Here is a 13,588-nt window from a genome sequence, read left to right on the forward strand (position 1 = left end):
TGAGGTTGGGGATATGGGTTAAAGGACATACAAGAGCACCCAGCCTATGATTCCATGTGGCTTCAATAAGTTCCTTATGCCATGTTCGAGAACAGAACGGTAAAAAGCAACACAGTTAGGGCCACAATATTAAAGATAAGAACTTTAGAGTCTACTTGACTCTATACTATGCTTCCTTTATGCTGAAAACAAAATGGTAGAAGGAGGCAGTTGGTGGGGATTTCACATTTGTAATGCTGGACTAGGCTATCTATTATGTCTTTGAATAATTCCCTTGTATATTCTTACCTCTTTTTAAAAACAATGTTCAAATAACACCAATTCCTTAAGATGGCCAAATACCTGGCTCTGCTTTCATTTAACTGACAGAAAAAAACCTAAAAACAATTTCATTCTAGCCTTAAATGTTCACTTCCTGGACACTGGAGTCCACAAGGATTTCTGCGACAGCACAGGAGCACAGTGTAAATCTGGTGGATAAGCCTAGAAAAGGTCTTCAAATCGAAGGGGGAAAGAGAAGGAGGTGATACACACAGGGGAAACAAGTTGCTGCCAAGTGGAGAAATATTTGTTTTACTTATTTTACTCCTTTTAGGGAGGGTGAGAGGGTTTCAAGGTGGCTGATGGAGGCACCCAGCCCTAGCCTCCTCCACAAAGGAGGACCAAAATAGCAAGCAGATTATCACATGTCAAACAGAGCATCTAAAGAGAACACTGGAATTCAGCAGGGAAGTAACAGGAGGGCAACATTTTACCTTTGGGGATTTTGAATTTGTTGTCTTTCTTATACCACAGGCAACCTTGCGGAGTATTCACAATTTTAACTGGGTATTCTGTTTCAGGGCAATCGAAAGCCTTCAACGTAAAGTCCGTGGCTAATAAAAGAAGATAATAATAATTCACTCAAGTATTTCAGCAGGAGTCCCAGTAATCTGGCTTCAGGAGTCTAAGTAACTTTTCTGTGTGGCAAAAATAAGCCAAATTCAAATACTAGAATATATTAAATTAGTAGACCAATACTGAAGGGAAAACTATGTTGGTCTTAAAGTAAATAAACTCTAAAGATCTGGAATTTCCCAAGAACTGATTCTGATTGCTACACATTCTGCTTCATTCCCTTTCTTAAAGACAATTTTAACTGAGAGAGGAGCCTTTAGTCAGGATAGTTTCATAAACCAATTTATGAAATAATCCATTAATTCATGAGAATGCCTTTTACCAAGCTTATGCTATACATCTGAAAAGTTACAAAATTGTTCTGCTCAAACAAAGTCAAACTCTTCCTTTTGGTTAATTAAAACGACAGTTTCATCAACACACAGATGAAAAACAGCTAATTTTTAAAATTTGAGTACTTGGTATATTTATGTAAAAGAGCTGGATTTGGTAGGCATGGTAGCTCATGCCTGTAATCCCAACACTTTACAAGGCTGAAGCAGGAGGATCACTTGAAGCCAGGAGTTTGAGACCAGCCTGGGCAACATAGAGAGACCACATCTCTAGAAACAAATTAAAAATTAGCTGGGCATTGTGGTGCACACATGTAATCCCAGCTACTCAGGAGGCTGACACAGGAGGACTGCTTGAGTTCAGCAGGTTAAGGCTGCAGCGAGCCATGATCATGCCATTGCACTCCAACCTGGGCAAGAGAGTGAAACCCTAACTCAAAAAACTGAAATAATAAACTAACTGGGTTGTTTAGATTATTTACAGTTCAAGATGTGAAACTGAAATGTCTAACATAGATAATACCTTGTGTGTGTTTTTGTGTGTGTGTATGTGTGACGGAGTTTCACTCTTGTCGCCCAGGCTGGAGTGCAGTGGTGTGATCTCAGCTCACTGCAACCTCGGCCTCCTGGGTTCAAGTGATTCTCCTGCCTCAGCCTCCCAAGTAGCTGGGATTACAGACATGCGCCACCATGCCCAGCTAATTTTGTATTTTTTAGTACAGACGAAGTTTCTCCATGTTCCTCAGGCTGGTCTCGAACTCCTGACCACAGGTGATGTGCCCGCCTTGGCCTCCCAAAGTGCTAGGATTACAGGCATGAGCCACAGCACTTGGCTAATACTTTTTTTAAAAGGCTTTTTTTTCCTAATGGAAGGCAAATTCACATAACATAAACTTTGTTATTTTAAAGTGAACAATTCAGAAGCATTCACAATGTTGTGCAACTACCACTTCTAGCTAGTTCCAAATCATTTTCATCACCCCAAAAGGAAATCCCCTACTCCTTAAGGGATTGCTCCTCATTACCCACTCACCTCAGCCCCTATCAATCATCAATCTATGTTCTGTCTCTACGGATTTATCTTTTCTGAATATTTCGTATAAACAGACTTATCTGTGACCTTTTGTGTCTAGCTTGATGTTTGCAAGGTTGTTCCCCATTATAGCATATATCAGTACTACATTTTTTATGAGTAATATTCTAAAGTATGTATACATCACAATTTGTTTATACATTCATCCACTGATGGACATTTGGGCTGTTTCCATCTTTTGAGTATTGTGAACAGCGCTGTGTGAACACGAAGGTCCATGTATTTGTTTGAGTACCTGTTTTCAATTATTTTGGGTATATACTTAGACATGTAATGAATGGCTGGGAAATACAGTGTTCTGAGTAAATTACAGTTATAAGCAACTCTAAAACCTTGGACCTAGGATTGGTAGCTTTCAATTATTTTTTTCTGCAACTCACTTAGAAATATGTTTTCCACTGCAAGCTAGTAGACAGATAGGCAGACATCTGAAACAAAAGTTCTTAAAATAACATTCTTTCTACATGCAATGAAACATTTTGCTATTTTCTATTCTAACATTTTTTAATGCTTTCATAGCTCATTACATTGACCTTACAATCTATTACATTGACTTCACAACCTTCTAATGGGCTGCCACCTGCAGTTTGAAAAGCAATAGAACAATCTGGAAAGATAATGGCAATCCCTAAGGAGACTGGTATGGAAGAATCAGCTATGCTATACAGGATAAAGCATAAACTTCAGAGTCCCAAGATCTGTGTTTAAGTCCTGGTTTCTCATTCACCAACTGAACAGTCTTGTACCAGTCACTTTGCTTTTTTGACCCCCCGTTTTCTCATTTGGAAAAGTAAGAAAATAGTAATGCCAACCTCAGAATGTTACTGGGAATCTCAAATATAAATTCCTATGATATGTTGTAAAATATAATGTGCTATACAGGCGCCTATTAGCACATGGATGGATTATGTATAAAAATTGCTATTTTACTGACCTATGTACTTGTTTTCAGCTGGAAGATGGAGATCTGGATTTAATTCGAAATTACTACTCCACAGTTCAGCCCAAGAGTTTTCGATATCTGTAAAGGAGAAAAATAAACTAACCCAATAAACAATGCAATGTTCAACATTCTCTTAATAATAAACTAGTTATCAGCTGGCCTACAAATCAATTCTCCTTTCTCAGGAAAACTGTGACTGACACATATCCAGGCATTCTGGAATCGTGCTACTCAAAAGTGTGGTCCCAGCAGCACTGGCATCACCTGGGAGATTGTCAGAAATGCAGAATCTGGCAGAGCACGGTAGCTCACAATTGTAATCTCAACACTTTAGGAGGCTGAGGTGGGTGGATCACCTAAGGTCAGGAGTTCGAGACCAGGCTGACCAACATAGTGAAACCCCAGACAGGTTTCTACTAAAAATACAAAATTACCCAGGCGTGGTGGTGTATGCCTGTAATCCCAGCTACTCAGGAGGCAGGGGCAGGAGAACTGCTTGAACCCAGGAGGCAGAAGAAGTTGCAGTGAGCCAAGATGGTGCCATTGCACTCCAGCCTGGACAAGAGCAAAACTCCGTCTCAAAAAAAAAAAAAAAAGAAAGAAAAGAAAAGAAAAGAAAAAGAAAGAAAAAGAGAAATGCAGAATCTCAGGCCCTACCCAGACCCTCTGAATCATAATCTGTATTTTAGTAATATCTCCAGGTGACAAAAATGCACACTGACATTTGAGAAGCATTTTTCAAAAACTAAGTCAAAACTCTGCCCCTAAAATACCAAGATAATAGAATTTTTTCACTAGTTAGTAAACATAAACATAGCAGAAAATAACTTCCTGTGCAGTAGTATAAGTAATTTTCATTTCAAAGTGAACTTTTAAAAAAATTATACTTTTTCCCCCTCTAGAACCATTAAATTATTAAACCTTTCCAGGTAAGTTAAATATACCTAAATGTAAGACAATTGTTAAAATATTTTACCTTCTATACTATACTGAGTTCCAAACCATTTCTCCTTGAGGTCACATTTTCCCTCATTAGCACCAGACAGTAAAACAAGATTTGCTTTTTGAGGAACTAGCTGATTTAAGGCTTCAGCAATGACCTAGTGAAGTGGGAAGAGGGGAAAGAGATATACACAATTTCAACCTAATACATCTCTGTTAAAAAGGCAAAAATCACATTGTTAGGTACCTCCAAGATCTATGCTCATAAAAATACCTACAGTTCATGAACACCCTCATTTACAAAGTCTCATCAGTGTTTCAGAACCTTTTTTCCTACTTTATTGAGGTATAGTTGGCAAATATCAAGTATGTTCTTGATAATGCTTTAAACAGTGTTTATCTTAAATCCTACATATTAACAGCATTAGCAGTAAAAACAGCTATCCTTTACTACTAAGCTTCCACTGTGAGCCAGGAAGTATTTAACACACATTATTTCATTTATTCCTAAAAACAATCCTAAGACAGACTGATTTACACAAAATAACAGTCAGTTTCAGAGGGTGATGGTTAAGTAATTTGCTCGGTTAAAGATTATGTAACTTGTACAGAATAATACACAGCTAGAAGTGGCAAAAGTGGAGTTCTAACTCAATTTGTACATGCCACCAAGGACTATGCTCCTAACAGCTATCTTTTATATCACTTCATATCCAGGAATCAGTAAAACGCTGCCAAGGTAGGGCCTCCTTCAATAATCCTCCAGCTACAACAATAAGGACTAAACAGAATTTTGTGGCTTGGTTGGGAACCCTAACTACTACTTAAACACCATTTATTTAAGCAAAAAACAACAAATGGTGGTTCAGGAAAAAACACAACCAGCCCCTACTGGGCACAACCATCTTAGTGACATGGCAAGAATGTATGGTTGTTCCTTCCTCCTTTACCTTTCCCTGTCCTCTTTAAAATTAATAGTTTAGGAATGTCTATGCTAAAATTTCTCAAGGAATGTCCTATGTTGTAATTTCTCAGTCTCAGCACTACTAACATCTTGGGTCAGATAACTATTTTAGGATCCTGACTTCTGCACTATAGGACATTTAGCAGCATCCCTGGCTTCTGCACACTGGATCCCAGGAGCACCCCACGCCCCGCCCTGAGTTGTGACAACCAAAACGTCTCCAGTGACAAATATCCCCTGCAAGGCAAAGTCACCTCTGGTTGACGCCTGCTATCCTGTATGAAACAAAATGACTTATTCTCCACTAGTGAAGGAATGACCCCGACCAACAATTCATTGGCATGTAACATTATCCCTGAGTCATATGTTTCTAATTCAGGGAACCTTTAAGTTTTCTTATAAATATTTTCAAAATGATTAAAAATTTAATTGTCCCGACTCTGCAACTGAATTAAAAGGTGAGCTAAACAACTAAGTACTTTTTACAGGGAAACCACATAATTCTTAGGAATCACTTCAACTATTTCAGTAGATGTTTCAACATTTGAAAATTATTAAAATAGTACCTAACAAGTACTGATTTTGATTTTCTCCTCTTATATTAAAACTTAATTATGTAAAAGAAACATGAGAAATTAGTCACAAAACTATTGATACTTCTGTTTAAACAAACAAAAATCCTGACTAAATATAACTAAGTTTTCTTTGTTCCCATGGTTCTTAAATACATCTCGGTACTTTCTCACCCTCCTCTTCCCCTAAAAGTAAGTTTTAGACATATAAACCTACTTACTTCTGGCTTGTATTCAAAAAGAAGCTGATCTCCAGTGAGAATGTCCTGCAGTGGGTACAGCTGCATGTTCTCACACATGTTTTCCACATACTCAACTGGATCTGTCTGTAAAGAGGTCAATTATTTCACACCAGAACTTCTCCTTTATTATATTTGATTTACCACAAGATACAAATACTTTCTCCCTTTCTTATTAACAATGAAACCAAAAGCTTCTGAACAGACAAAACGAGATATAATTGCAGCTTAAGAATCTGATGCTCAGTAGGCTGGACACAGTGGCTCACGCCTGTAATCCTAGCATTTGGGAGGCAGAGGTGGTTGGATTACTTGAGACCAGCCTGGGCAACATGGCAAAACCCTGTCTCTACAAAAAATGCAAAAATAAGCTGGGTGTGGTGGTGTGCACCTGTAGTGCCAGCTCCTTTGGGAGCTGAGGTGGGAGGGTTGCTTGAGCCCAGGAGGTTGAGGCTAAGACAGTGAACCGAGATCGTGCCACTGTACTCCAGCGTGGGCAACAGAGTGAGACCCTATCTCCAAAAAAAAAACTCTAAGAAAATATAGCCATAGCTACTCCCTTAGGGAGCTTAAACTCATACCCCTCATGCATCATTCTGAGCCCTATAACCCATTAGGTTCTAGTCATTATCACAGCCTCTTAATGACAGCAATTACCACACTGAACTATGAATGCCTGTTTACCAGTCAAGTGCCCCACATGACTATGTGAGCAATAAAGGCAGGTGACCTATCACTACAGCACTATCATCTAAAAACTATTTGTAAAAAGCATGAATCAAATCAATGCAGGACATTTAGCAGCATCCCTGGCTTCACTGGATCCCAGGAGCACCCCACACCCCACCCTGAGTTGTGACAACCAAAATGTCTCCAGACAGTGACAAATATCCCCTGGAAGGCAAATGTAGAAATCAAGGTGTGTTGGGCCGGGCACAGTGGCTCATGCCTATAGTCCCAGCTATTCGGGAGGCTGAGGCAGGAGAATCCCTTGAACCCAGGAAGTGGAGGTTGCAGTGAGCCAAGATTGTGCCACCACACTCACACTCCTGCCTGGATGACAGAGCGAGACTGTCTCAAAAAAAAAAAAAAATGTGTTAGCCAGGCAAGGTGGCTCATGCCTGTGATCCTAGCACTTTGGGAGGCCAATGCGGGAGGACAGCTTAAGCCCGGTTCAAGGCAAGCCTGGGCAACATAGCAAGACTCTGTCTCTAATTTAAATTTCAAAATAATTAAAATGTGAGTGTCAGATAAAAGTCTTGAGATAAAAAGGTATATTCATAAAAACATTATTTCAATTTAAAACTGAAAGAATGACCACCAGTTCACTGATACATGAAATGGAAATATTTTTCCAGAGGAACACAGTCAATTCAAGTATTTACCGAGCACCCAGATACACAGACTCTTAAAACTGACAGATCCTTCAGATACCAAGTAGTTCCAGTCCCATGTTTTACAATGAGGAAACACAGTCGGATTTTTCCTGACTAGATGGCTAGATGGCTTGCCTAAGGTCACACAGTGAGTAAACGACAGGCAAAGTAGACATCAGAACTCTGACCTCATAACACATCCAATACGCTTCCCAAAACACCACACTGCCCAGTCCTTTACTAGACTCCTGGGCTCAAGCAACCTGCCTGCTTGACCTCCCAAAATGCTTGGATTACAGGCAGGAGCCACAGTGCCCAGCCTGTGAGCCTATTTCAATCAAGGAAAATGCTCTCCTTCCCCTGAATTCCAAAGCACAATGTTTCTAACATTATACATGGTAAATATAAATTACCTTATAGAATGTCTTCACAATATTTGAATTCCCAAAATATTAAATACCATAACAAGTCTCCATGAATGTTTATTGAAGGGATAGATGGATGACTATGTAGATAAATAATTACCACACAACATGATCTGTGTCATCTGCTTAATCCTCTCACTGCCTTATCTTACTCAATATAAATACTCAAAAACCTAATAGTTAATTTTTAGCTAGCTTCAAGGACATCTAGAGACTCACATGACACAGAATGGCAGAATTAAAACTCCACTGACACTTTCAAAAAGAGGAACAATGTCGACACCAGTTTCAACTCAGTCACAGATAACATGCAAAAAGAATTTGACTTCCAGTACCTGTTCTTGGTAATGAAATTCATTATCCTCAATTTTCCGAATCTCTTCAAAAATTCTGTGAAGGAGAAAACTATAATTAGAAGATCCATTAAAATTTCTGCCTACTTGAGGGAGAAGGGCGGGAGGAGAGAGAGGACTAGAAAAGATAACTATTAGTACCTGGGTAACAAAATCTGTAAAACAAACCACCGTGACACAGTTTACCTATATAAAAAATCTGCACATATACCCCTGAACCTAGAATAAAAGTTTAAAAATTTCTAAATAGAAGCATCAACAATAAAAGAGAAGCATGAAAATAAAGGGACTGGCCACATATGTATAAACTCTTAGTGTACACTCACATGTAGAGGGATAAGGATATGGAGACAATAAAGGAAACAGAGCAGAAAATGCCTGAAAAACCATCAAGGCAAGACTAAAGCATGTCTACTGGCAGCCTGAAGCCTCAAATATACCAGGACTGGCTCGTGGCCTCATTCCAAGAAGTGTTTATTACCTTTTTTCTGGGCCTAGCTTCTGCAGCATTTTTAAATACTGAAAGACAGTGTAAGCAACCTGAAAACAAAACATCCAAATTAGTCTTTTGCCTAAAAGGATACCTAGGTAAAAGGAAAAAACAAGTCAATTTGAATTATTTACCTCATAAAAATGTTCATAACCCTCATCAGTCAATGTAATAGAAATGCTGAACACTGAATAAGTAGAATTTTGCTCAAATCCCGTCTCACCATTTCCACCAAACAGTGCAAGAGCCCAGCATCTATAGGTGGGGAAAAAATTAACCCAATCAATGTTCCTGGAGTGGCGTCTACAGACATTCAAATTAACAAAATATAGAGGCTTTCTATGTAAAATTTAGAAACCTCAGCCTTTGATGTAAACATATACTTTCCAACAGTAAATCTAAAAGTGCAAATTTTAAAAGCACAAGGCCTCCCAAGGAATTGTGATACATTTAGGAATCACCAGAAGGAAATAACAGTCTTTGTTTAATGCAAATACGAACAGATATGGCAACATAGTAAAACATTAACAGCTTTATTAAACGAAAACCATTCCTTTTGAAGAGAACAGCACAAAGTATTAAAATGATGGCTGCTGGAAAGCATTTTGCTTACCTTTTTTTTTTTTTTAAATAAAGACAGTGTCTTACAATGTTGCCCAGGCTGGTCTCAAACTCCTGGGCTCAAGCAATCCTCCACCTCAGCCTCCCAAGTGCTGGAATTACAGGCGAGAGCCACCGCGCCCAGCCTCACCATTTTTTTAACCTGACTCCTAGGAGAGGCCTTAAGACACTTCTAATACATACTTACATCGAATGTCAAGTGAGTTCTTTAAGGTTGTTAGCTAACCTACATAGGTTGTCTAAGAAACAAGCAATGAGACTATACCTTTCTCTGACTAGATTAATTCTGAAAAATTACAAAGAGAGGACACCAGAATAGAGTCTGAAATTCTAATAAAGCTCAGTAAGGTAGAAACGTTGTGCACAGCTCAAAGCATATAACATATATTGTGTAAGGTACATATGAACCCAATATCATTAGTTTATTATTTTATAGTTAACTCTGCCCTCTTAGTTTTCTTTGAATGTTCTAGTACACACAAGTGTCTTAAAAATATTTATTTAAGGCCGGGCGCGGTGGCTCAAGCCTGTAATCCCAGCACTTTGGGAGGCCGAGACGGGCGGATCACGAGGTCAGCAGATCGAGACCATCCTGGCTAACCCGGTGAAACCCCGTCTCTACTAAAAAAATACAAAAAACTAGCCGGGTGAGGTGGCGGGCGCCTGTAGTCCCAGCTACTCGGGAGGCTGAGGCAGGATAATGGCGTAAACCCGGGAGGCGGAGCTTGCAGTGAACTGAGATCCGGCCACTGCACTCCAGCCTGGGCGACATAGCGAGACTCCGTCTCAAAAAATATATATATATATTTATTTAAATTTTTCATCTATCCTTCCATTCTCATACTATTTCATTTATAGAAAAATCAAACAAGGAATTACTTTAATGTATTAGTCCTGATTATAAAATTATATTTCTATTATTGGGCTACAGGTGACTTAAACAGGTGCTTTAATGCTCAGGAAACATTCTGCTAACATGGCTGCATATACCATTTGCAGTCCCACCTATTAATTATGATTTACCTACCCAATGAAGTTTTCATTAAAGTCCAGCTTTGGGGTTGGGAAAACCTGGAGATCCATAGCATTTAAATAACTGATTTTTTTTACCATTCAGTCAAATATAAATTATTGATTAGAGCTAATTCTTTTATGTAATTCTGGAATCTATTACTTTCATTTATGATTTTTTTAAATTTTGTGTACAAATAACTTCCAACAATGGGCTAAAAGGTAGCTTACAAGGAAATACACAAATATAATATGGACATTAAAATAATATAAGTTATTAAAATGACTATAACTAAGCATTAAATCTTATTCTAGGCTTCCTGGCAGCTAAAGTAAAAGAATGCATTATATAATACTTATTGTCTATTATTTTTCAGAGATTGCTATACTGAAAATACTTATTAATTGAATACTTGCTTTTTCCTAAGGAAAGAAAGAATGCTGCCTTTGCCTTCATGTCCAACCAGCCAGGATATATAATGAAGTGGCTTCACCCTTTTAAAAAAATTTAATGGTTAGAAGAAAAAAAAAAGGTATAAATACACCAGAAAATCTTACCTCTAAGGCTACAATAATTTGAAAATATAATCATAAACTTATTCTCACATATGTCCACTAAACATGAAATTGTAATTAATTTAATAGCAGGAAGATAAAAACAGAAAATATAGTAAAATTAACTCTTTCATTTGAGATTACTGAAGAGTACAATCATCCCAAAATTTAAGGGCACTACTTTTTCTCTTGGACACCAAACTTACCTGCTCTCATGATAAATCTTTTTGCTTTCCCCAAAATGAAATGTAGATTCCTTATCGGTTTAGAATCTAATACAGGTATGAATCACTGTCTGTAAAGCTTTTGGTACTATATTGGGCTCTGTGGTAAAATGAAATGTGTTGCTCAAAGGGTCAGAAAATCTTGGTTCTAGTTTTAGTTTTTCCTTTAAGTAAATCATGACCTTGAGCAAGATACTGAACTGTATTCTTTTTCTCTTCACTTGCCCAACTACTTACTGAGTTTTCATGAAAATGCAGTAACAAGTATAAAAATGCTTTATCACATACTAATAATATAATAGTCCGAGTAATTGTGCACATGCTGTTCAAACTGTCTTTCCCACTGGCTTCTACTGTAATTTTGTTAAAAGTATTCCTACCACAAAGACATACAGAAAAAAATTTAGTTTTCTGTATATTTCTGTATATATGAGAAAATTTAATTAGGTTACACAGTTAAATTCTGTAAATTCTTGAAAGTCAAGATATGATTTTCAACTACGTTAAGCAATCCTTAAAGCCCATACAACCTTGTTTAAAATATGAATTTGGCTGGGCACGGTGGCTCATGTCTGTAATCTCAGCACTTTGGGGAGGCCAAGGTGGGTGGACTGCTTGAGGCCCATCCCCCTCCCAAAAAAGTTAAATTTTTACCAGTTGATTAGCATGTATTTCTAATTAGAAAAGCATTTGTAGGCACTGACTGATGCTTATCTTAAATAACTCTCTGGCCCATGCTATACTGCTCATATAAGATAACTATATAGACAAGTAGAAATCCTTTCCTAATTTGCATAAACCTGCCCTAATTCAGAGGAGTAAATCCTTGGGATTTATGTACCTAGTCATATTACCAGTCCAAATTATTATTATTTTGAGACACAGTCTTGCTTTGTCGCCCAGGATGGAGTGCTGTGGCGCAATATCAACTCACTGCAACCTCCACCTCTCAGGTTCAAACAATTCTCATGCCTGGGCCACCTGAGTAGCTGGGATTACAGGTGTGTGTTACCATGCCTGGCTAGTTTTTTGATATTTTTAGTCGAGACAGGGTTTTGCCATGTTGGCCAGTCTGCCAGGCCCAAATTATTTAACTTTACTTTTGACAAGATCAAAACAAATTACAAAAGTTAGCATTCACACTAAACACTTAATTTCAAAGACTTAAGAAAGGCCACTATAACTTAGAAAGCTCTAGTTTTTATATCCAAAAAATAGTAAAATACATAGCAAGGCTTGAAAGCTCCTGGAGTAATCAGGTTCCAGGTTACTGCATTGCTGTTTATAAATTCAGAGCCCCCAAACTCAAACCATTTAGCATGCTTTAAAAATGATTCTCACTCGGTTCTAATGAAGTAAATTTTCCCTTAAACTCTTACCTGTAATGTTGCTGTTGAGGAGGAAGTGCCCATGTGATGGTCAGAGCATGAATTTTTCTGATTGGAACAACTAAACAAAAATATTTTCCAGAAGAACAGATATAAGTGTTTCTCTATAACTTTTACTATATTACAAAAATGTTTAAAATTCAATATATTTATCTTCCAGTAAACAAGGGAAGGTTAAGGACAACGCACTTATTATTTCAACTTGCCAATTTTCCAATTCGAATAATGCAGTTTTTGTAAAATTCTTTTTTATTTGGTTTCAGAGGTAGAGAAAGCAGGGATAAAAGAACTATGAGGGTATGAAATGCTGCTGTGTATGGATCTCTTCTTGCAAGAAAGGATACAAAACTAGGAGTCAGGAGACCCATGGCTGAAATCCAGTCCTACCCCTATCTTGCTATATGTGCTTATATGACCTGAGAAAATCACTTGCATTTAAATCTTTCTGAATCTGTTTACTCATAGTAAAATGAGTGAGTTGGGTTAAAGTATCTCTAGGATTCTTCCCAATGCTATTATTCTATGAATAGGAAAACTAAAACCAGAAAGAATACAATCAAAAATAAGTTGTCTCTGGAAAGAGTTAGCTTAATATTAACAGAACGGAGCCAGCAGCTGAAGGGTGTAACAAAACAGTCACTGATTAGAGGAAAGGAAAAGGAAAGAGACTGGTAATGGGCTGAAGAAGGAGGGAATACCTAAAGTAATTAGTAAAAAGAGAAAAAAAAAATCTGTCATGATAGAATAAAGAAAGAGAGATAGTGAATTAAGAATGTTTCTGCAATATTCACTATAGGCAAATTGTTAAGTAAATTGTAATGTAATCACACAACTCATTATGTAGTTATTACAGGTATACTATTAAATCAAACAAAGCAGGAGACAGAATTATATATATATTTTAATCTCAACTTTGTTAAGAAAATATACCTATTAGAAAATCAGAAAGAAATCTGGAAGCCAGACGTGGTGGCTCACGCCTGTAATCCCAACACTGTGGGAGGTGAAGGCAGGCGGATCACTTGAGGCCAGGAGTTCGAGACCAGCCTGGCCAACACGGTGAAACCCCGTCTCTACTAAAAATATAAAAATCAGCTGGGCATAGTGGTGAGCGCCTGTAATCGCTGCCACTCGGGAGGCTGAGGCAGGAGAATCACTTGAAC

General features: G+C 37.9%; 1 protein-coding gene across 7 annotated transcripts in view; it reads right to left on the bottom strand.

Moving 5' to 3' along the window:
* The window catches only part of NRDC (nardilysin convertase), a 99,432-nt gene that overhangs the window by 15,996 nt on the left and 69,848 nt on the right, over positions 1 to 13,588 (bottom strand). For all 7 annotated transcript variants that reach the window (XR_004185126.1, XR_004185127.1, XM_021941515.2 and 4 more), the window contains 9 exons: positions 12,417 to 12,486; positions 10,676 to 10,753; positions 8,761 to 8,881; positions 8,618 to 8,676; positions 8,119 to 8,173; positions 5,965 to 6,069; positions 4,242 to 4,365; positions 3,257 to 3,343; positions 756 to 875 (listed from right to left, as the gene is read on the bottom strand). Coding sequence is in view for 5 of the 7 variants with exons in the window: in XM_021941515.2 (XP_021797207.1) it covers positions 756 to 875; positions 3,257 to 3,343; positions 4,242 to 4,365; positions 5,965 to 6,069; positions 8,119 to 8,173; positions 8,618 to 8,676; positions 8,761 to 8,881; positions 10,676 to 10,753; positions 12,417 to 12,486 (819 nt within the window). In the remaining 2 variants the exon portion in view is untranslated. The remainder of the gene's footprint in view (positions 1 to 755; positions 876 to 3,256; positions 3,344 to 4,241; positions 4,366 to 5,964; positions 6,070 to 8,118; positions 8,174 to 8,617; positions 8,677 to 8,760; positions 8,882 to 10,675; positions 10,754 to 12,416; positions 12,487 to 13,588) is intronic.

This window comes from Papio anubis, chromosome 1 (assembly GCF_008728515.1).
Source record: "Papio anubis isolate 15944 chromosome 1, Panubis1.0, whole genome shotgun sequence".
In the NCBI taxonomy this organism is placed as follows: Eukaryota; Metazoa; Chordata; class Mammalia; order Primates; family Cercopithecidae; genus Papio; species Papio anubis.